The sequence below is a fragment of the Lithobates pipiens genome, unplaced genomic scaffold, assembly GCF_037356315.1.
Source record: "Lithobates pipiens isolate NorthernLeopardFrog02 unplaced genomic scaffold, aLitPip1_a1.2 Scaffold_27, whole genome shotgun sequence".
NCBI lineage: Eukaryota > Metazoa > Chordata > Amphibia > Anura > Ranidae > Lithobates > Lithobates pipiens.
In genome coordinates, this window is record NW_027507788.1 from 192,285,221 (window position 1) to 192,308,638 (window position 23,418).

At 42.1% G+C, this 23,418-nt stretch overlaps 1 protein-coding gene across 4 annotated transcripts in view; it reads left to right on the top strand.

Annotated features, from left to right (window-relative positions):
- The window catches only part of KLHL17 (kelch like family member 17), a 135,997-nt gene that overhangs the window by 102,313 nt on the left and 10,266 nt on the right, over nt 1-23,418 (top strand). For all 4 annotated transcript variants that reach the window (XM_077458082.1, XM_077458083.1, XM_077458084.1 and 1 more), the window contains 5 exons: nt 444-588; nt 680-847; nt 3,843-3,931; nt 4,036-4,109; nt 19,426-19,607. In XM_077458082.1, the coding sequence (XP_077314208.1) occupies nt 444-588; nt 680-847; nt 3,843-3,931; nt 4,036-4,109; nt 19,426-19,607 (658 nt within the window). The remainder of the gene's footprint in view (nt 1-443; nt 589-679; nt 848-3,842; nt 3,932-4,035; nt 4,110-19,425; nt 19,608-23,418) is intronic.

The window sequence follows — 23,418 nt, forward strand, 5'->3', positions numbered from 1 at the left end:
TGTTATATACTATATATTGGTGTTTATTTAGAAAGAAAGAAAGTTAATTTAAGAACTTTTGTTATTAGATAAAGTGTTTAACCCTATGCATAATACTTCATGCTACATTATTTTAGGGACAAATGTTGCAAACAGATTTTCAGTTCTGATAACCTGAAGATGACTGCGTCTGGGCTCAGACATCTGTCCCTAATTGCAGCTATCTGCTCTGTGTGCGAATAGCATCGGCTGCTTTCAGACCACCATTAGTTTAAATGGGTTGAGCGCAGCTGATCGCATTAACTGGTCATTCCAGAAGCAAGATTCTGCTCATTCTTGCTGCAGGAATTTGCTGCCCACAGCTACCTGACCATGTCAAAGGGGCATAAAAAAAAAAAAACCTATGCTGTGTACAAATAGAAAACATCATTCTATCGCACAGGTCTGTATCTGTTGCATTGCAGGTGGCGGGAGCCTGTTTGCCATACATGGTGACTGTGAAGCCTACGATACCCGTACTGACCGCTGGCACATGGTGGCATCAATGTCAACAAGAAGGGCCAGAGTGGGAGTTGCAGCTATTGGGAACAAACTGTATGCAGTAGGAGGGTAAGAATGGCAGACACTGATAGAAGCACACATAGGAAATGTTAGTTTCCTATAAAATTAACTTATATTCATGCAATTTTTCATGCAATAGATATGATGGAACATCTGATCTTGCTACTGTAGAGTCCTACGACCCTGTAACAAACACTTGGCAGCCAGAAGTCTCCATGGGAACCCGTCGTAGTTGTCTCGGAGTGGCTGTACTTCATGGTCTGCTCTATGCTGCAGGTGGCTATGATGGTGCTTCTTGCCTAAACAGGTATTGTGATCTTGGTAAAGTAAACCTGACCTGAAATTCAGGCACTTTATTGTACCTTCAAGTACCTATGATATCCTTACTGTTGAGTAACATAAAAGACTGCCTATGCAGATAAGGGGCTTCTGTAGATAAAAACAAAGTGTGCATCTTTTACCAAAGTTGCATAACGTCTTTGTTATATGTGTAGGCTATTTATGTACCTCCATGAAGCCTGAAAACTTCTAGGATGTTGCTAAGAGAAGCCTATTGTTACTGCTCATCCTCTCCATCACAGGAGCAAGTTGTCAAAAGCAGAGCTACTGCATCAGGGGAGAAAGCGAGAGCATGTGAAGGGGTTTGAATTGGACAATGAGCTCACTCCTGTGATGATGAAGATGAGCAGTAACACTAGGCTTCTCTTAGCAACATCGTTAGCAATGTCCTGGAAGATTTCCAGTCAGGCTTCATGAGGTACGTAAATGGCCTAAACCTGTAGTAAAGGGGAATATTCATCTTTAGTCAATGCTTTTTATCTACTAACATAACTTATCTGCATAGGCAGTTTTTGAGTAAAGGTGAATTACACCTTTTTAAAACCCTCCTTTTCCTGAAACAAAGCCCATGCGGTACTTAAAGCGGAACTAATCCCATCAATTTAACAATATCAAAAAAGTTACATTCCAGAATGTAAACTATCACATTGGTTGTTCTCTGAACCAAGCTGTCAAACCATCAAATGGCTGGTGTCCTAACTAATTATACATGCAGTATCATGACAGTTGAAGATCAGCGTCAAAGGCCAAGATGGCAGCTTCCTTGGCTGAAAAACGATAGGAGGGTTTAGTTCTTTAAAGTGGAAGTAAACCCTCCTATCATTTTCAGCAAAGGAAGCTGCCATCTTGGCCTCTATTTAATGTTCAACTGCTATGATGCTGCACATGTGACCAGTTATGACACCAGCCATTAGATGGTTTGACAGTTTGGTTGAGAGCACAGCCAATGTGCATGTGCCGGAAATGTAGCTGTTTTTTTGAAACTTTTAAATCTATGAGTTTACTTCCGGTTTAAGACCTCTGTCTTTTTTTTTGGATTACACCCTTCACCTTGCTAGCGCATTAAACTGTCAAATTCTAGAGCCTCTGCTGCCCGCTAAGGACCTTGCATTTGACAGTTAATTATTATTGGGCAGTGTTTAGTGCCATTAAATTGGGGGGGAAATTAAAGCAGAGCTAAACCCATCAATTTATAAAGCGCAACCTTACTCGTTTTGAATCCAGCGATGCGCCATCCCCGGAACTCACAGTTGGCCGTTACTATACTGGGGTGGACAGGCAGGTAAGTAGCTTTAAGACCCCTTTCACACTGGGGCGTTTTTCGGGCATTTTTTAGGCGCTTTAGCGTTAAAAAAAAAAGAGCCTGTAAAGCGCTTGAAAGAAGCTGCAACTGCAATCCCAATGTAAAAGCCCGAGTGCTTTCACACTGAGATCCCTTTCACACTGGGGCGGTTTTCAGGCGCTTTAGCGTTAAAAAAAGCACCTGAAAGAAGCCGCAACTGCAATCCCAATGTAAAAGCCCGAGTGCTTTCACACTGAGGCAGGGCGTCAAAAAAAGTCCTGCAAGCAGCTTCTTTGCAGCGCTTTTGGAGCGGTGAATACACCGCTCCTAAAGCACTCCTTCCTATTGAAATCAATGGGAAGTGCCTGTAAAACGCCTGAAAAGCGCTATTGGCAGCAGGGTTTTGTGGGCGCTTTTAACCCTTTATTTGGCCACTAGCAGGGGTTAAAAGCGCCCCAATAACGCTCAAAAAACGCTGGTTAAGCACTGCTAGTTTAATCAACGCTTTACGAGTGTTTTTCGGGCGCTGACATTGTGAAAGGGCTCTTAAAGCACTTGGGCTTTCACATTGAGACTGCAGATGAGGCTTCTTTCAAGTATTGTATCATGTCCACAGTCTCCAACCATATATTGTATCATGTCTGCAGTCTCTAACCATATATTGTATCATGTCCAGTCTCTGTCCATCTCTTGCATTGTGTACAAAGTCTCTGTCCATCTCTTGTATCAGGTCCGCAGTCTCTGGCCATCTCTTGTATCAGGTCCGCAGTCTCTGGCCATCTCTTGTATCAGGTCCGCAGTCTCTGGCCATCTCTTGTATCAGGTCCGCAGTCTCTGGCCATCTCTTGTATCAGGTCCGCAGTCTCTGGCCATCTCTTGTATCAGGTCCGCAGTCTCTGGCCATCTCTTGTATCAGGTCCGCAGTCTCTGGCCATCTCTTGTATCAGGTCCGCAGTCTCTGGCCATCTCTTGTATCAGGTCCGCAGTCTCTGGCCATCTCTTGTATCAGGTCCGCAGTCTCTGGCCATCTCTTGTATCAGGTCCGCAGTCTCTGGCCATCTCTTGTATCGGGTCCGCAGTCTCTGGCCATCTCTTGTATCGGGTCCGCAGTCTCTGGCCATCTCTTGTATCGGGTCCGCAGTCTCTGGCCATCTCTTGTATCGGGTCCGCAGTCTCTGGCCATCTCTTGTATCGGGTCCGCAGTCTCTGGCCATCTCTTGTATCACGCTATTAGTTGACTATATCCTGTTGTGTGTCCGCTGTCTCTGATACTATCATTTTATTTGGTTTGTGTTCAGCCCTTTGATGTCAGGGGCTGCACTTGTGGTCCCCTATATCAAGTTTACCACCAATGCATTAGATAGATCATCAGAATCCTTTACATCTGACATGCTGCACCAGGATAAAGTAACTGCTTTTTTTTATCTGCCTGCTCTGCATGCTGATCCAGGGTTTCAGTACTTTGAATTAGACAAAAGCATGCAGCAAGTGAATATAAAAGCTTTCATACATTTTTTAGAATCGGGAAGCTGTGGTGTCAGCATAGTAGCCAAGGGAACTAACATGTTGAGAAGGAGGTTAGTAGTGATGGCCTCCATAGTTGTTTCTTGACGGGTTTTCTTTTAATGTTCTACTTTGATATCTAAATTGACAGAAAACTGACATTCTGCTTTCGTTACAGTGCTGAGCGGTATGACCCTCTCACAGGAACATGGACCTCCATAGCTGCCATGAGCACTAGACGAAGATATGTTAGAGTGGCAACACTAGGTCAGCCTTGTTTCTTTACCGTGAAATGCTCATTTGCCGATTGAAGACAGAAGTCTCTGTATGGTACTTAAACCAACCAATGTAAAATTTTATAATCTTTCTAGATGGTAATCTTTATGCTGTTGGTGGCTACGACAGTTCCTCTCACTTGGCCACAGTAGAAAAGTATGAACCACAGGTAAGGATCTTCTGTAATGTGTATGAGGATGCTTTCATCGTACTGTACATCATTAAGAAAATATAGGCTCCCCCCAAACCAATCTCATAGTTTCATAGTTAGTAAGGTTGAATAAAGACACCAGTCCATCTAGTTCAACCTGAGTGAGTGTCTACAATTGTCCCTATCCCTGTACATTGCACTCTCACATCAGCCCCTACCCTCAAGGAGCCCACAATCCAAGGTCCCCATTCTTATACTAGGGCCAATTTTGGACAGAAGCCAATTAACCAACCTGCATGTCTTTGGATTGTGGGAGGAAACCCACGCAGACACAGGGAGAACATGCAAACTCCAGGCAGGTAGTGTCGTGGTTGGGATTTGAACCAGCAACCTCTTCATACTGCTAGGTGAGATTCCAAAAACTATGTACTGCAAGAGCCTAAAATATTGGATATAAATGAAAAGGAATGCTTTAGTACATATAAAGAAGATTATGCAGTCAGATTGTAACATAAGTCTGTGTCTGTGTCTGTGTCTGTGTGTGTGTGTGTGTGTGACCAGTGTGCATACTTTGATTAACTCCAGCAATCCCCTATTCTTCAACCAGTGACAGACTGATAACCTGTGATTGCAAAATGAATTAAAATGCACAAAATCAAATACCATCAGGGCGTGTCCTGCAGATTACACTGGGTGAGCCTCGTTCTCCCTGTGTAATCATCAGAGTTGGACAGAGCTCCTGATACAGAACAGATGGAAAATCTGAATTCTCTCATTGTTCCCTCCAGGACTGAGGTGCAGGAGCCAGTGGCCGGTTGCCTCTTCTGCCTCCATCGCTTGTGTGAAAGGCTTTGTTCACACTAGTGCGACTTGTCTACTTTGTTGCGACTTGGATGTCAGGGAGTGTAAAATTGCATCAAAGTCGCACTCAAAATCAGGCGACTTTGTAGACGCACTAGTGTGAACAGAGCCTAAAGGTCTCTCAGACTGCCACTGTGGGTAAACTCCATAACTGGGTTTAGGTGAAATGGTTATCTTATAAACTACCAACAATCGTGGTACTTTACCATTTGATTATCAGGAAGACCGGAAGTAATAGGCTGGAAGTTCTTTCAACTTCTTTCAGTAGCTACTGTAATGAATGCAAGTGTTACGGTCTTTATTTTGACAGCTGCGTTTTTCCCCATTCACCACTCATAAGGTCTATTGGCATTTGTTTGGATAACTGGTCAAGCCACAAACCAAGGGATTTAACTGGTGACATGACCAAGTGCAGTGTTATTTTCCTGTTGGCATCTAGTGCATGCTGTTCATAATGTCTCCAGCAGGGAGAGACCTTTCCTACTTTATGGGGTTCAGCTTATTAGCTACAGCCTCACACGTTTACAATTCTTGTGGTTTTTTTTTTTTTTTTTTCTTTCTTTCTTTCTGACCTCTTTGCTGGCAGTATTGTATTTTGGACCTTGAAGAACGGGTGCATTCCAAAAGTTTGGATGTTAGTGCAAAAATAAAAATAAAAAAATAAAAAGTATCACAAGCAGTACTCTTATAAAAGATGACTGTCGCAATAGGCAACCGCAGATCAAAATAATGCAAATGACAAGAAGAAAAAAAAATATGACTTTTTAGTTCTCACTTTTTTACCAGATTTCTTGGCCTTTTTATTATTTTTTTAATTAAAATCAAAATGTACACTCTATTAGACAGTGTAACAGTACTAAACCAACAAGCAATCAACCGTGTATCAACCATTGATTACATATGGTATGTACACTCACAGCCTTATTTTTCACCAACATTTTTAAGTAGAATCCATAAGTTTAAACAATTATAGGCTTTTTTTTAACAGCATATTTGTTAAAATGTGGTATTTCATGTTTATTTACAAAATATGCTAAATATATTACAGCTAGTGTAGATCTAGCATGCTTTTCTGATGCATTGGGTAATGATCCTTTTTTTGCTGGCAGTATCTAATGGTGACTACATGCAGCCTGTACCAGGATAGGACGCTTATTCATGTTCGCTATATTTTGCCAGTCACTGTTGTTTCCCCCCAGCATTAGACCAGTGGCTGAGGTTCCTTCCGATGGTGCTTAATGGCTCATTCACATTATGCTTGCATAAAAACTCATGAAAAAGGGACAAATTTGCTGTGCATAGGTATGCATTGACGTCAGATTTAATGTGCCTTTGCATCCGTATTTTTGCATTTTGACAACAGTTAACGTGTTTTCTTTCATATATTTTTACCATAAATCTTTCGGTATTCCTTTCATTTCACAAAATGCAGACATGCTGTAGATTTCCACCCAGCTCTGCACTGCACAAGATCATCATTTTAGTGTGAACAAGGCACATAGAAAATGGTTTTCTGTGTGTCCTTGCGCACTTAGCTTTTTCTAGTGGAGGAAAACGCATGTCTCTGCAACTAGTGTGAATTGCAGCCAAAATGCATACAGGGGGCAGCCTACCTACCCAGATTTTCTGCTTTTCAAACAGTCCTTATTGTAGTGCATGCAGGCCTCCTTATTGCTGGATTTACCAGGATCATGGTGTTTTGCTTGTCTTTCAATGTATATATTTGATGGTGTGATGTTCAGGGATGTTCCTGATTCTAGCCACCTACAGAAAATTGAAGTCTTCAAATTATATATGTTATCATTCTATGGGTACATCATGCTGGTGATGTCTTCCAGCACTTTTCTTTAATTTCCGAGTCATCCCTCCACAATGCTTATGGACCTCTCAACTGCCACTCCACTCCTGGCACACTCCAGAAAATGCCTTCTTTGATTCTTCAGTCCCACTTAGCAGACTCTCTGTGGGATTAAAGATATAGGAAGATAGAATGAGAGCAACTACCCCCTCTCCCTGCTGCGGGGAAGGCACCCTGCAATGCTGTAGTGCCTCTGGGTATTGGATACACACTACCCCTGCCTTCCTACAATGCAGTTCTCAGTACCGATCAATATACCTGAGTGCTATCATTTGGTGGACATGTCTAGCTTAGTGCATTTCCCTACCATATTTTGGTTAGCATTTGCACAGGATATTTGCAGGGCCTACAGCAAGTATCAGGGCAGTTAATGTTTGTAATTATTTTTTTTAAATATTAGTTCGGATTAATTTTTTGTAATGAACAAGCATGCCATGCTGCTCAGCTTTGGTTGCCTGTTCAGCAGTATACAGAAAACCAAAAATACCAGAAGCCATTGGGGGCTTGATTGATGATGGCTAACATTGCACATTTTATCTTTTAATTGTCAAGCGGGAATTTGATGAATGTACAGGTATAGTTAAAGAAAAAAACATTTTATACCAATGTAGTGGCTATATTTAAAAAGGGATCAAAGTCTTTAATAACTAACTATAGACCTGTTAGTTTAACTTCTATAGTTGGAAAGATACTGGAGCTTTTAAAAAACCACATAGATGAGTGCTTGCTGGAAAAAATATTGGGTTCATGAAAGACAAAAGCTATTTTTATGAGGTGGTAAGTAAAACCTTGGACAGAGGGGTGGCGATGAATGTGGTATACTTAGATTTTGCAAAAGCATTTGACACAGTTCCCCACACACAGCTAATGTGTAAGGTAATATCTACAGGCTTGAAAAGATCAGTGTGTAAATGGATATAAAACTGTCTAAAAGACCGAATTCAGAGAGTAGGGGTTAATGATTCTTACTCTGAATGGTCTAAGGTTCTCAGTGGTGTACCCCAAGGTTCAGTGCTGGGACCCTTCATTTTTAATATCTTTATAAATAATATTGGGTCTGGGATTCAAGGTACCTTTTCAGTCTTTGCAGATGACACCAAGCTATGTAGTGGAATAATGTCCTTACAGGATCTCTCCAATTTACAAGCCAACTTAATGCACTGTTTAATTGGGTGACTAGGTGGCAGATGAGGTTTAATGTTGATAAATGTAGTTATACACTTGGGGGTAAGAATATGCATGCATCATACATACTAGGGGAAGTACAACTGAGGGAATCCATAGTGCCGAAGGATCTGGGGGTTCTGGTAGATCATAAGCTTAATAATAGCATGGAACACCAAGCAGCGGTTTCCAAAGCGAGCATAGTCCTTTCTTGTATTAAGAGACATATAAACTCCAGAGAGAGAGGTGGCATCATTTTACCCCTGTACAAATCATTAGTAAGACCTCATCTAGAATATGCAGTTCAGTTTTGGGCTCAAAAAAGATATCTGGTAACTGGAGAAAGTGCAGAGAAGGGCAACCAAACTGGTAAGAGGCATGGAGGAAAGATTGGAGTTACTGAATGTTTTCTCTTTTGAGAAAAGGAGATTGAGAGAGGGCATATGATCACCATGTATAAATACATAAGTGTTCCATATAGTGAACTTGGTGTTGAGTTATTCACTTTAAGATCATCACAGAGGACAAGGGGGCACTCTTTAAGTTTAGAGGAAGAGATTTAATCTCCAAATACAGAAAGGTTTCTTTACAGTAAGACCTGTGAAAATGTGGAATAGACGCCCTTCAGAGGTGGTTCTGGCCCGCTCAGTAGAATACTTTAAAAAAGGGCTGGATTCTTTCTTTAACCGCTTCAGCCCTGGAAGATTTGGCTGCTGAATGACCAGGCCATTTTTTGCTATTTGGCACTGTGTTGCTTTAACTGACAATTGTGCAATCATGTGACATTGTACCCAAACACAATTTACATCCCCCCCCCCCCCCCCCACAAATAGAGCTTTCTTTTGGTGGTATTTGATCATCTCTGCGGTTTTATTTTTTGCGCTATAAACAAAAAGCGACAATTTCGAAAATAACACAATATTTATTTTCTTACATCAGTGGACACAGAGCCATAGTACTTACTATGTGGGTTGTAGGGCCACTGATAGGTGATGGACACCGGCACGCCCTAAGGCAAGAAGTGTACTCCCTATATAACCATTCCCACTACTGGGAGTCCTCAATTTTTTTCGCCAGTGTCTAAGGTGTTGGTCACGAGTAAAGATGTGCTGTGCTGAGCTCCACTGGAAGCTTCCTTGCTGGGGCTAGCCATGCTGACCGGATCCGTTCTTATGTCCCTTTCATGGGCTTAATGGATGGTACCCAGGCCTCGCGTCTGAAGAAACAAGGTTTTTCTTGCGAGCGCTTCTCTTTTAGAGAGCTGGACCCTGGGATTCAGTACTTTTGGTAGTAAGGCCATAACGTTTTTTTTACTGGCAGGGTGCTGTCGCAGGTCCAGGATTGTGGGTAACCTGAGGTTCCCGTGTTCCTGAAGGGTTCAGAGCCCACCGCAAAGGGTGAAGATTTGGTTTTTTGCTACAATAAATTTCCCCATTTTTTTTTTTTTTTTTTAAGCCAATTTTTTCTCAGTTTAGGCCAATAATGTATTCTACATATTTTTGGTAATACAAATCGCAATAAGCATATATTGATTGGTTTGCGCAAAAGCTATAGCGTCTACAAAAATAGGGGATAGATTTATAGCATTTTTAGTATAATTATTTACTAGTAATGGCGGCAAGCTTTTTATCATGACTGCGACATTATGGCGGACACATCGGACAATTTTGACACATTTTTGGGACCATTGGCATTTATACAGCAATCAGTGCTATAAAAATGCATTGATTACTGTAAAAATGTCACTGGCAGGGAAGGGGTTAACTGTGTTCCCTAGTGTGTTCTAACTGAAGGAGGAATGGGACAGGTCGGTGTTTATACTTTTTATGAACATACGATCAGTCTCTTCTTTCCTTAGAGAACAGGGATCTCTGTGTTTACACACAGAGATCCTGGTTCTCGCGGCAATCCCGGGAGCTCAGCAGTCATCGCGTCCGCTGGCCACTCGCATCGGCTCCGGGGCGAGCAGGGGGCGCGCGCCCCTAATGGCCAAAAAAGGAAATGATGTAAAATAATGCTGATTCTCGCAGCCGAACCATGTTGCAGCAGTACAGCTGCGGCGGCTGGTTGGCAAGCAGTTAATGTACATAATATAACTGGATACTAACATTTATAGGTAAAATTGATCCAGGGAATATCTGATTGCCTCTCGGGGGATCAGGAAGGATTTTATTCCCCTGCTGTAGTAAATTGGAGCATGTTTTGCTGGTTTTTTTTTGCCTTCCTCTGGATCAACCGTGGGATAGGATTTTATATATAGGCTTGTATAATTTTTTTTTCCCCCTTTTCATTGGTTGAACTAGATGATGTTTTTTTTTTCAACAAGACTATGTAGACATGCTAACAGTGGTTTACTTTATATAGGCTTTCAGAATATTAACTGAGCATAATACCGATAAAACATATTGTTATCAAGGCTGTTACAAAACCAATAACCTTGGAAATGCCTGTGATATATGCACAATATTAAAAGGAATTTTGGTAACTATTTACTTAACTTTTATCTTGCACCCCAGCTTATCGCATATAAAATATTTTGATCTGGGATATTAACTGCTACAGACAATTAGCTGCTGGCGACTATGCCTTATATATGTCTGGAATAGTCATATGGCTGAATGTATGTGTTAAGTCTTTGGAATGGTTGGTTAATGATGGTACTATGCACATATTTATATATGTTCCAAATATAGACTGACTTCTCAAGTGCCATTCTCTTGTCTCTCTCGGGACTACCCTACGTCTTACTTTACTTTGCCATTAGCTCGCTGCATACTTTATTAATAAGCTGTATTCATTATCTTCCTTTGGCATACTGTGCCAATTTAACAATCTGTTTGAAATGTTAACTGTCAGGAATAAATAGCCACAGCCAAAATGTTGCTGATATTTTACATTGTATTGCTAATGAAAGATTCTCTATTGTAAGTAAAGGTTTTGTTCACAAAATGTAGGCTATGTTATATCCATGTTATTATCAGCAATTTGAACCAGCGACCTTTGGTTCACTTGCTGATGTCTAATGGGAATGCCTCATTTGAACGATGTCTAAATTAGTATTACTACAAACAATAGGTGGTAATAATTATCCCTACGATGGTTCCTAAGTATACTGTGACCAGGAAGCCTTATTGCACCTGTAGTAATGTTGTAAAACACTGGGTTGTCACATAGCCCTAAAGTGCATGTCAAGCCAAAAGTTTAATGTTGATTGGTAAAGTACAGAGCACAGGCTAAGTATTCATAGCCCTTGGGTTATAGGCTTGTACATAGAAACATAGAAAAGTGATGGCAAATAAAAGACCATCAAGTCTGCTCTTTGTTAAAGCGGTGTTCCGGCAAAAAATAAAATAAAAAATAAAAGCCAGCAGTTACACATACTGCAGCTGCTGGCTTTTAACAATAGGACACTTACCTGTCCTGGAGTCCCGCGATGTCAGCACCGCAGCTGTTTCCGCCATCTTATGGCTTCACACCGGGAACCCTACTGCTCATGTGCGAAGCCCCGCTCCTCTCTGCTACTGGCCTGACCACGAGGAGTGGAGGAAGAAGCCCCGCTGTGATTTTATGCGCCCGCAGCCCGGACTCCCGGAAGTGGGAACAGGACACCTGTCTAAGACCGGTATCCTGTCCCCCCCCCCCCCCGAAAGGTGCCAATTGTGGTACCAGAGGGGGAGAGGAGACAAATGAGTGGAAGTTCCACTTTTGGGTGGAACTACACTTTAATTTATACATGTTTTTGTTAACTTTTGGTCTGAGTATAAATCTGTCAGAAACCATGAAACAGACTGAGACAGAAGTATAATCGAATCACACTTGTTTATTAATAAAAATAAAAAGGTAAATAGAAAAAAGCGTAGTCAAGCATAGCCAGAGTCCTGTAGCCAGATCGGGTAGTCAGCCAGTCCAAAGTTCATAAACCAGATTGGGTAATCAGCGAGGCTGGAAGTCAGGGATCCTAGGAGAGCAACCGCAAGCAGGATAAGAAGCCAGGTGGGATGTCGGCAAGCCAGTCTTGAAACAAATAGCAGGAGATGGTTTCCCGTGATGTGACCAACGCGAAGGCAAATAAAAAAGTGAGCAGGAAGGGTTTAAATAGGCAGGTCAGACGAGCATCATCGGGAACAGCTGGTAACTGTGGAAAGAGAAGAGAGCTGGCAATTAGCCAACAGCTGAGCGGCCAGCCCCGAGGAGGAAGGGCTAAGCCAGCCCTGACAAGATCTTACTATTGACTGACTCACTACCTCTGCTGGAAGTCTATTCCAAGCATCAACTACCTTTTTGGTAAAATAGTACTTTCTAAGATTAGTTTTGAACTTTCCTCCTGCTAGTTTTGAGGTCATGCCTGGGGATTCTTGATGTCGGCTTTATATTAAAAATACTGCCCTCCTGAAACTTTTTCACCCCCATGATGTATTTAAAGGTTTCAGTCATGTCTCCCCTTTCCCTCCTTTCCTCCAGATTGTACATATTAAGTTCCTGAAGTCTTTCCTGGTGTTTTTATCCCACAGATTTTTCACCATTTTCGTTAACCATCCCCTGGGTTCATTCTATCTTATTATTACCTCTTTATAAGGGAGGTCTCCAGTATTGGATACAGTATTCTAAATGAGGTCTAACTAAAGTTCTATACAGGGGAATCGGGACCTCCTTTTCTTCTGCTGGTGACCCTTCAGGTGATTGGACACTGGCAATCTTTTAAGGACATACACCCCAGGTGTCCCCCTATTACCCTACCCCACTTTATGAGACCTCAGCTTTTTTTCTGGTGTCTTAAAGTTGTAAAGGCTGAAAGTTTTTTTTTTTTTTTTTTTTTTTTTTTTAACCTTACTGCATTCTATGCAGTAAGGTAAAAAAAACTACTGCATGCAGCTAGAACAACCCCCCAGCCCCCTTATACTTACCTGAGCATAATCTGGATCCAGCACTGTGCACAAGAGCAGATTCTATCTCCCACCTCATTGGCTCAGAGATGGCAGCGAAAGCCATTGACTAAGGACACGCAGAGTCGGCTTAGGAGCAAGCAAGCACGCACGAGTGCTCTCATAGCAAGCAGCTTGCTATGGTTGACACTTGGCAGGGGGAGGGGCCAGGAGCCCCAGCAGGGGACCCAAGAGGAGGAGGATCAGGACTGCTCTAAACAAAACCATTAGTAAAGAGAACGTCTGTGTTTAAAAAAAAAAAAAAAATAAGTTGATCTCTTACAATTGCGTTAAAGTGGTTGTAAAGGCAGGGTTTTTTTTACCTTAATGCATTCTATGCATTAAGATAAAAAGCCTTCTGTGTGTAGCTAATCCCCACCTCGATCCAGCAATGTCCACAAGTGCCGTGCCATCTGGCACTCTCCCTCCTGATTGGCTAAGACACAGAAGCAGCGCCATTGGCTTCCACTGCTGTCAAAGTCAGTTAGAGGAGAGAGGGGGCAGGGCCAAACCGCACATGGCTCCGTGTCTAAATGGATACACAGCTGCGGCTCGGCTGAGGTGCCCGCATAGCAAGCTGTTTGCTGTGGGGGCACTCAACGGGGGAGGAGCACCGAAGAGGGACCAGAGAAGAGGAGGTTTTTATATAGAAAAAAACAGACTTTAAAGAACTTTGCGGTAATGGACCTTTTCTCCCTTACGAAGAAATGTAATCTTCGCTTATTTTGCTTAATAATTTTTCTTTGGATCCCTTCGCTGCCTTTCAATACCACAGAAGCAGGGCATCTGGATTAGGCCAACCTCGGTGAAGCTTTGGAGACCAGTCCCGGATCCCATGCATGGGAATGGCCTGTTGCTTTGGTCACTGGATCCTGCATGGACACTCACTACGGCAACTCGAATTGTTAGCGCTTTTTTTTTTTTCCACTTTTGGATAGAGTAGGGAGGTGTTTAATAATCCCTGTTGGGTTTTTTTTTTTTACTTCTGTCTTGGATTCCCTTAGAGATTTTTCTTCACTTGCTGTCCTAAAAAAAAAAATTTTTACCAAACAGGAAGTGAGTAGAACACTACAACAGCAGCACAGACAGAATATTTTTTTATTTTTTTTTATTTTATTTTTTTAGTAGGGGAAGGCTAGATCCTCTGTCAGGTGTTTCTAGAAAGAAAATAGGATATAATCTCTCCAACAGCCCCAGATAAAAGTAAAAACCAGCTGGGGGGGTTATAATGTTCCACTGTATCTAATACTAAAGAATATTTGGGCTAGACACAATTTGAGCAGGAGGTAATTGGGACTACTATGCCAGTTTTATTTTGCCAAAAACAAAAGAACTTTAAAAAAAAAGCTATAAACTTTAATGAAAACTTGGAGTCAATATTTAAAAAAAAAAAAAACATAAATAACAATTGATACGGTTTGTGTGAATGGCAATATCTTGAGGAAATGGTTATACAAAATCCCCTACAGTGATGGCGAACCTTGGCACCCCAGATGTTTTGGAACTACATTTCCCATGATGCTCAACTAGACAGCAGAGTGGATGAGCATCATGGGAAATGTAGTTCCAAAACATCTGGGGTGCCAAGGTTCGCCATCACTGCTCTAGGATATAAACTACAATACAACTTTGTTCAAATCCAACCATAATAACATTTTAAATGATCTAAAGCTCGCTATCAATACCACCACAATAAAAATCTGCACAATGTAGTTATGTAAAACCACATGTGGTCAACATGCATACATGTGGTATCTACGGTCTGGTAAATCCAGATAATCTGTGTTTCTGTCTAATCCTAGAAACACAGATGATTCCTTTGATTTATTTATAGATTCCACTACCAATATTTATGAATTTATACTTCTAGAATCCATAAAATATATCAAATATATATATAATCTGTGTTTGTAAAATTAGATAGAAACAAGATTGCATGAATTTAAAGTATATAACTCCAATTGCTAAACTCTTATAGTCAATGTAATATGTCAAGGTACTTTCAAAAGCATGGTCTCAATATTTTTAAAACAGCAGTTTTTAATAAATAGAGTGATCCTGCCATAAGAGTCCTTCAGGCACTTCCTGTTATGTGGATGGCAATGCTCTGTCCCTATCTTCCAATAGTATTCCTCTGTTGCGGGTCCAATAGCCACTACAAGTGGCAGTTCCAACACACTTTGCACTGGCATGATCTACTTTTTTCACTATTGGCAAAACTTCTCTGAGACATATGATACAGCCTTAGTTGGAGTACATGTACAGTTGTGCTCATAAGTTTACATACCCTGGCAGAATTTATGATTTCTTGGCTATTTTTCAGAGAATATGAATGATAACACAAACGTTTCTTTCACTCGTGGTTAGTGTTTGGCTGAAGCTATTTATTATCAATCAACTATGTTTACTCTTTTAAATCATAATGATAACAAACTACCCAAATTACCCTGATCAAAATTTTACATACCCCAGTTCTTAATACCGTGTATTGCCCCTGTTTACATTAATGACAGCTTGAAGTCTTTTGTGGTATTTGTGGATGAGGCTCTTTATCTTCTCAGATGGTAAAGCTGCCCATTCCTCTTGACAAAAATCCTCCAGGTCAGGAGACCAAAACCTTCACCTTATTCTGCTGTAGAGAATGACAGGTCGACTTGGCCTTGTGTTTTGGATCATTGTCATGTTGGAATGTACGTCCCATGCGCAGCTTCCTGGCTGGTGAAAGCAAATGTTCCTCCAGTATTTTTTGATAACATACTGCATTCATCTTGCCATAAATTTTGACTAAAATTCCTTTGCCTTTGTAGCTCACACATCCCCAAAACATCAGTGATCCACCTCCGTGTTTCACAGTAGGAATGGTGTACCTTTTTTTTTATCACAGGCCTTGTTGACTCCTCCAAATGTAGCGTTTATGGTTGTGCCCAAAAAGCTCAGTTTTGGTCTCCTTACTCCAAATGACTTTGAGGCTTTCCTCTGTGCTGTTTGACATATTGTAAGTGGGATACTTTATGGCATTTGCATAATAATGGTTTTCTTCTGGCGACTCAACCATGCAGCCCATCTTTCTTCAAGTGCCTCCTTATTTTGCATCTTGAAACAGCCCCACCACATGTTTTCAGAGAGTCCTGTATTTCACCTGAAGTTATTTATGGGTTTTTCTTTGCATCCCAAACAATTTTCCTGGCAGTTGTGGCTGAAACTTTAGTTGGTCTACCTGACCATGGTTTGTTTTCAACAGAACCCCTTCATTTTCCACTTCTTGATTAGAGTTTGAACACTGCTGATTGGCATTCTCAATTCCTTGGATATTTTTTTATATTCTTTCCTGTTTTATACAGTTCAACTACCTTTTCCCGCAGATCCTTTTGACAATTCTTTTGTTTTCTCCATGACTAAGAATCCAGAAACGTCAGTGCAGCACTGGATGAAAGATGCAAGGGTCCGGCAGGTGTCCAGAAGCTGCTTGACCTTTTATGCGCACACACACACTAATTACAAGCAAACAGATCACAGGTGAGGATGGTTACCTTTTTAATAGCCATTCAAACCACTTTGTATCAACTTGTGTACATGTTATCAGGCCAAAATCACCAGGGTATGTAAACCTTTGATCAGGGTCATTTGGGTAGTTTCTGTTGTGATTATGATATAAAGAGTAAACACAGTTGATTGATAATAAATGGCTTCAGCCAAACACTAACCATGAGTGAAAGAAATGTTTGTTATCATTCATATTCTCTGAAAAATGGCCAAGGAATCATAAATTCTAACAGGGTATGTAAACTTACGAGCACAACTGTACAGTGCATCCGGAAAGTATTCACAGCGCTTCACTTTTTCCACATTTTGTTGTGTTACAGCCTTATTCCAAAATGTATTAAATTTTTTTATTTTCCTCAACATTCTACAAACAATACCCCATAATGACAGCATGAAAGAAGTTTGTTTGAAATCTTTGCAAATTTATTATAAATAAAAAATGATGAAAATCACATGTACATAAGTATTAACAGCCTTTGCTCAATACTTTTGTTGATGCACCAATTACAGCCTCTAATCTTTTTGAGTATGACGCTATAAGCTTGGCACGCTTCTTTTCAGGCAATTATTCCCATTTTTCTTTGCAAGACCTTTCAAGCTCCATCAGGTTGGATTGGGGGTATTGGTTTACAGCCATTTTCAGATCTCTCCAGAGATGTTCAATAGGGTTCAAGTCTGGGCTCTGGCTGGGCCATTCACAAAGTTGTCCCGTAGCCACTCCCTTGTTGGCTTGGCTGTGTGCTTAGGGTTGTTGTCCTGTTGGAAGATGAACCTTCGCTCCAGTCTGAGGTCCAGAGTGCTCTGGAGCAGTTTTTCATCAATGGTGTCTCTGTACATTGCTGCATTTATCTTATCCTGACCAGTCTCCCAGTTCCTGCCGCTGAAAAACATCCTCACAGCATGATGCTGCCACCACCATGCTGACCATTGGGTTTTTGGTCGCCTCCCCGACTAAGGCCTTTCTCCACCAAATGCTCAGTTTGGTTGGGCAGCCCGCTCTACAAAGAGTCCTGGTGGGTCCAAACTGATTCCATTTATTGATGATGTGCTCATTGGGACCTTCAACACTGCAGAAATTTTTCAGTACCCTTCCCCAGATCTGTGCCTTTATACAATCCTGTCTCAGAGGTCTGCAGACAATTCCTTGGACTTCATGGCTTGGTTTGTGCTCTAACATGCACTAACCGTGGGACCTTATATAGACGTGTGTGTGCCTTTCCAAATCATGTCCAATCAATTGAATTTACCACAGGTGGACTCCTTAAGTTGTAGAAACATCTTAAGAGCCGGTTCACACAGGGGCGACTCGTCAGGCGACTTAGTCAAGTCGCGTCCCGTTCTGTACAATGTAACCATTCTAATTGACTTAGAAAAAGGTTCCTGTACGACTTTTGGGGCGACTTGCATTGACTTCTATACAGAAGTCATTTTGCAAGCCGCCACTAAAGTCGGATCCTGGTCGTCTGAGGCAGTCGCGCTGCAAGTCGTGCTGCCTCAGCGTGAACCGGGTCTTAGCCCTTGTACACACGATCGGAGATTCCGACAGAATGTGTCCTATCGGACCGTTTTGTCGGATAATCCGACTGTGTGTGGTCTGCATCGGACTGTTTCCGTCGGAATATCCGTCGGACCCAATTTTCCAACTTGTTGGAAATATTTTCCGACAAACTGGTCCGATCGGACATACTCCGATCATGTGTAGAGAATTTTGACCGGACAAAGTGCCACGCATGCTCAGATCACATTCCTACATCAAAGCTATTGGCTACTAGCCTGAACGTAGTCCCGTCGTAACGAAATAACATCATCACGTTCTGAACGATCGGATTTCCCGACAACTTGGTCCGACCGTGTGTATGCAACAGTTTCGGACACAATCCGTCGGACAAAATCCGACGGACAAAATCCAATGGATTTGGTTGGCAGAATGTCCGACCGTGTGTACAGGGGCTAAGGATGATCAGTGGAAACGGGATGCACCTGAGCTCAATTATGAGTGTCATGGCAAAGGCTGTAAATGCTTATGTACATGGGATTATTTTTTTTTCGTTTTTTATTTGAATAAATTTGAAAAGATTTCAAACAAACTTCTTTCATGTCAATATGGGGTATTGTTTGTAGAATTTTAAAGAAAATAATGAATTTAATCCATTTTGGAATAAGGCTGTAACATAACAAAATGTGGAAAAAGTGAAGAGCTTTGAATACTTTTCTGAATGCAGTGTACAAATTAAGTGTTAGCAGAATGGCTGCAGGATATGAGCAAAACTACTACAGAACAGACGGAGAAAAAAAAACTAATTTTTTTTGTGCTACTGGTGTGTGCTATACGGTGCTTTAGCAAATGAAATCCAAATAAGTTAGGGTTTATATCTGTTCTAAGAGAGTTGTATATACTGCAGCATGTTAAGTGCATGTGGCTTCCTGTTTTTGAGCCGTGGTTGTAGTTACAGCAAACTTTAGATAATTTGAGATTTCCTTATGGCTGGGTTTGAATAAAGTTGTATAGCAAATTATATTCTTGTGGATTTTATGTAACACTTTTCAAGTATGTATTGGCAGTCGGGCTTAGAAATCCACACCCAAAGGTTAGGTTGCATTCACACCTAAGCGTACTGCATGACAGATTTTTTTGTGTGTGTGCGTGTGCGTGCGTGTGTGCGTGTGTGTGTGTGTTTTTGTGGAACATTTTTGAATCTGTACCATATATTTGAATGTCACTCGACAATTGTGTCAAAATCGCACCGCGTTTGAGGTGGTACTAAGAAATAATGGCATCGCAAACTCATCCTGTGTTTTGCCACAATTCTGCAGTCGTGTGATTCTGCCAGCGATTCCACTTTGCTCAGGTGTGAATGGAAAAGATGAGACAATTGTTTGGCCTTTTTTTTTTTTTTTTTTTTTTTTATTTAGCCAATCATTTTCTTACCTTAATTTTTCGCTCCTTTAAACTTTTTCTTAATTCTTTTTTTTTTTTTTTTTGCAGATAAACACTTGGACCCCGATTGCTAATATGTTAAGCCGTCGCAGCAGTGCCGGGGTGGCTGTGCTGGAGGGAATGTTGTATGTAGCAGGAGGAAATGATGGAACAAGCTGTCTGAACTCCGTGGAGAGATATAACCCAAAGGCAAACACATGGGAGAGTGTGGCACCAATGAATATTAGGAGGTAATCCGGTCTGTCGGAATTGTACAATGTAAAATCAATATATACATTTCTTATATGTCTGTTTTATTTGTCCCAAATCAAAAGTACCAAATGTAATATTTGACAGTCATAATTGCTTTATATCATTTAGGGGATCGGATGGAGGTTACTGGCTACCTTAATCCACCCCCCCCCCCCTTTAAGATCGCATCAAAGAGAGGAGTGTCATGGCTACACAAGCACTCATTATGTTCATGAGATGATTTTCTGCCCTCAGATAACCCCCAGCTGGGAGATTGGTGCTGCCACAGGGGAGGGGTGATTTCTGTAACCCCCTGCTGGATAGCCTCAGGAGGTTGTGTAATGAGAAATAATCCATTTCCACTGGAGAACGCTTTACACAGTAACTTATTTAGCAGTCATTTAATTAGCTGGCTAGCTTAAGCCTGTTACACACAGGCCAAACGGCAGACTTCCATCGAACTAACATGCTGGAAAACCAGTATTTGATCAGCGTCCAATCAGTGCTCTGCCAGCTCTGACCAATATGTTCTGGCAGGGAGTCAGTCCCCCTGTCAGGACAAAATGGCTCAGCAGAGAGATCAGTGTACTAACATCGCATGGTTAATACAGCGAGCTCCTCAGGTTTTTTTCTTTGTTCAGCCTGCTGGGTTGAACGAAAAACAACTAATAGTGTGTACCAGGCTTTTAGAGCTGGGATGGCAGTTCTAAAGAGAATTCCTTAAAAGAGAAGTTCAGGATTTAAAAAAAATTTAAATAAACAGTTATACTCGCCTAGGTGCATGCAACATCGATCTGATGCTGCATCTGTCCCCTGCTGGCTCTGTGGTGAGAACTGAGCGATCACACACTGCTGATCGCTCATTTCCCCCCTCTGCTCTGAGCAGAGAGCCGTGACTGTCCGTCAGCGTCTCTCTGCACTCCCCTCCAGCGTTTACTTGAGCGATGGGCTGTGGGGGGTGCAGGGAGGGGCTGGCTCAGCCTCTCAGCGGATGGCTGAGAGGCTGAGCCAGCTGCCGATCCAGGCTTCCAGCTGAATACCAACCATATGTTAGGATATTTTCAGAGCCTAGACCGGCTCTGTGACGTCAGGGGACTTCAGCCTGCTGTAGGCTGAAAACATCACAGGAGTGCAGAATGAACTGCACTCCTGTTATCCATAGAAGTATGACCAAAAAAGCTTTGGCCATATTTCTCTTTTATCTTTGCTCATTCAGGGTAAAGTGACAGGTTCTCTTGATATGCCACCAATATACACACTAGGGTTGATTTACTAAAACTGGAGAGTGCAAAATCTGGTGCAGCTCTGCATAGAAAGCAGTTGGCTTGCAGGTTTTTGTCCAAAGCTTAGTTGAACAAGCTGAAGTTAGAAGCTGATTGGCTACCATGCACAGCTGAAACAGATTTTGCACTCTTCAGTTTTAGTAAATCAACCACGCTGGTGCTTACTTTCTCCATGCTACTCTGTTCATTAGTCGGAGCTCAGAGTCTTTCCTATATAAACCCATGATGTCGGAGCTTACACAGTGATGGTGATCTTGCCCCTTTCCCCAGCTGATAAAAAAAACTGCTTGTCTGTGAGCTGGAGGTAAGTAGGCTTGGTTTTTTTCTGGGCATTCCCCAGGCCTTGTTGTTTTCCCCAGCTGATGGTGTTCGGGCCTGGTGATTGGCTACTCGGGTCCAGGCAATGCATCCAGGAAACAGGAGTGAAAGCCACATGTTCTCCCATACCCGCAAGTACAAGATATCTCTGAGAGTTTACAAACGATTGTCAGGGAGTGTGCAGAGGTGGGTGACAAATACTTTTTAAGTGCCTTGTCACATAAGTGAACGTGTTGCTGGCAGCAGGTCACCAGGAACAGGACCACTATATATTCCAGCAGTTTTACACTCTCACTAAAACATTGCTGAATCTCCCTTATAAGGCTACTTTCACACTGGGGCGCTGGCGGTAAAGCGGCGCTATATTTAGCGGCGCTTTACTGTTTTAGCAGCACTATTCGGCCGCTAGCGGGGCAGTTTTAACACTCACTAGCAGCCAAAAAAGGGTTAAAACCGCCCACAAAGCGCCGCTGGAGCGGTGCTTTGCAGGCAAGTTTGCAGCGTTGCACCATTGTTTTCTATGGGAAGGGGCGCTTTAGGAGCGGTAAATGCAGCGCTCCAAAGATGTGGCTTGCAGGACTATTTTGACCGTCCTGCAAGCGCACCGCTCCAGTGTGAAAGCCCTCAGGCTTTCACACTGGAGAGACAACAGCGGCTGTCTCAGGGCACTATTTTTAGCGCTGTAACGTCTGCAAAGAGCCCCAGTGTGAAAGGGGCCTTAAGGTCAAGACTCTATAGTAGTTGGCGAGTGCTTTTTAGTAGTTCTTTTGCTGCCAATTTGCTACGATCGTGATCGTGAATACAATTGCTCAAATATTGACCACAGCTTTCTCAGTCAAGATCTGGTCTGCTTATTCCTGCCCCACCCCATTTCAGCAGGTTGTAAGATATAAAGTAAAACTTTAAAAAGGAGGCGAGGGCTATACCTGCTAGCTAAAAAAAAAAAAAAAAAATATATATATATATATATATATACAGTGGTGTGAAAAAGTGTTTGCCCCCTTCCTCATTTCCTGTTTCTTTGCATGTTTGTCACACTTAAGTGTTTCGGAACATCAAACCAATTTAAACAATAGTCAAGGACAACACAAGTAAACACAAAATGCAATTTGTAAATGAAGGTGTTTATTATTAAAGGTGAAAAAAAATCCAAACCATCATGGCCCTGTGTGAAAAAGTGATTGCCCCCTAAACCTAATAACTGGTTGGGCCACCCTTAGCAGCAACAACTGCAACCAAGCGTTTGCGATAACGTGCAATGAGGTTTTTACAGCGTCTTGGAGGAATTTTGGCCCACTCATCTTTGCAGAATTGTCCTAATTCAGTTACATTAGAGGGTTTTCGAGCATGAACGGCCTTTTTAAGGTCATACCACAACATCTCAATAGGATTCAGGTCAGGACTTTGGCTAGGCCACTCCAAAGTCTTCATTTTGTTTTTCTTCAGCCATTCGGTGGTGGACTTGCTGGTGTGTTTAGGATCATTGTCCTGCTGCAGAACCCAAGTTCGTTTCAGCTTGAGTACACGAACAGATGGTCGGACATTCTCCTTCAGGATCTCTTGGTAGACAGCAGAATTCATAGTTCCTTTTATCACGGCAAGTCTTCCAGGTCCTGAAGCAGCAAAACAGCCCCAGACCATCACACTACCACCACCATATTTTACTGTTGGTATAATGTTCTTTTTATGAAATGCAGTGTTCCTTCTACGCCAGATATACTTGGACCCACACCTTCCAAAGAGTTCCACTTTTGTCTCATCGGTCCACAGAATGTTGTCCCAAAAGTCTTGGGGATCATCGAGATGTGTTGTGGAGAAATTGAGACGAGCTTTTATGTTCTTTTTGCTCAGCAGTGGTTTTCTCCTTGGAACTCTGCCATGCAGGCCATTTTTGCCCAGTCTTTTCCTGATGGTGGAGGCATGAACGCTAACCTTAACTGAGGCAAGTGAGGCCTGCAGTTCCTTGGACGTTGTTGTGGGGTCTTTTGTGACCTCTTGGATGAGTCGTCGCTGCGCTCTTGGGGTAATTTTGGGCGGCCGGCCACTCCTGGGAAGGTTCACCACTGTTCCATGTCTTCGCCATTTGTGGATAATGGCTCTCACTGTGGTTCGCTGGATTCCCAAAGCTTTGGAAATGGCTTCATAACCCTTTCCAGACTGATAGATCTCAATTACTTTCTTTCTCAATTGTTCCTGAATTTCTTTGGGT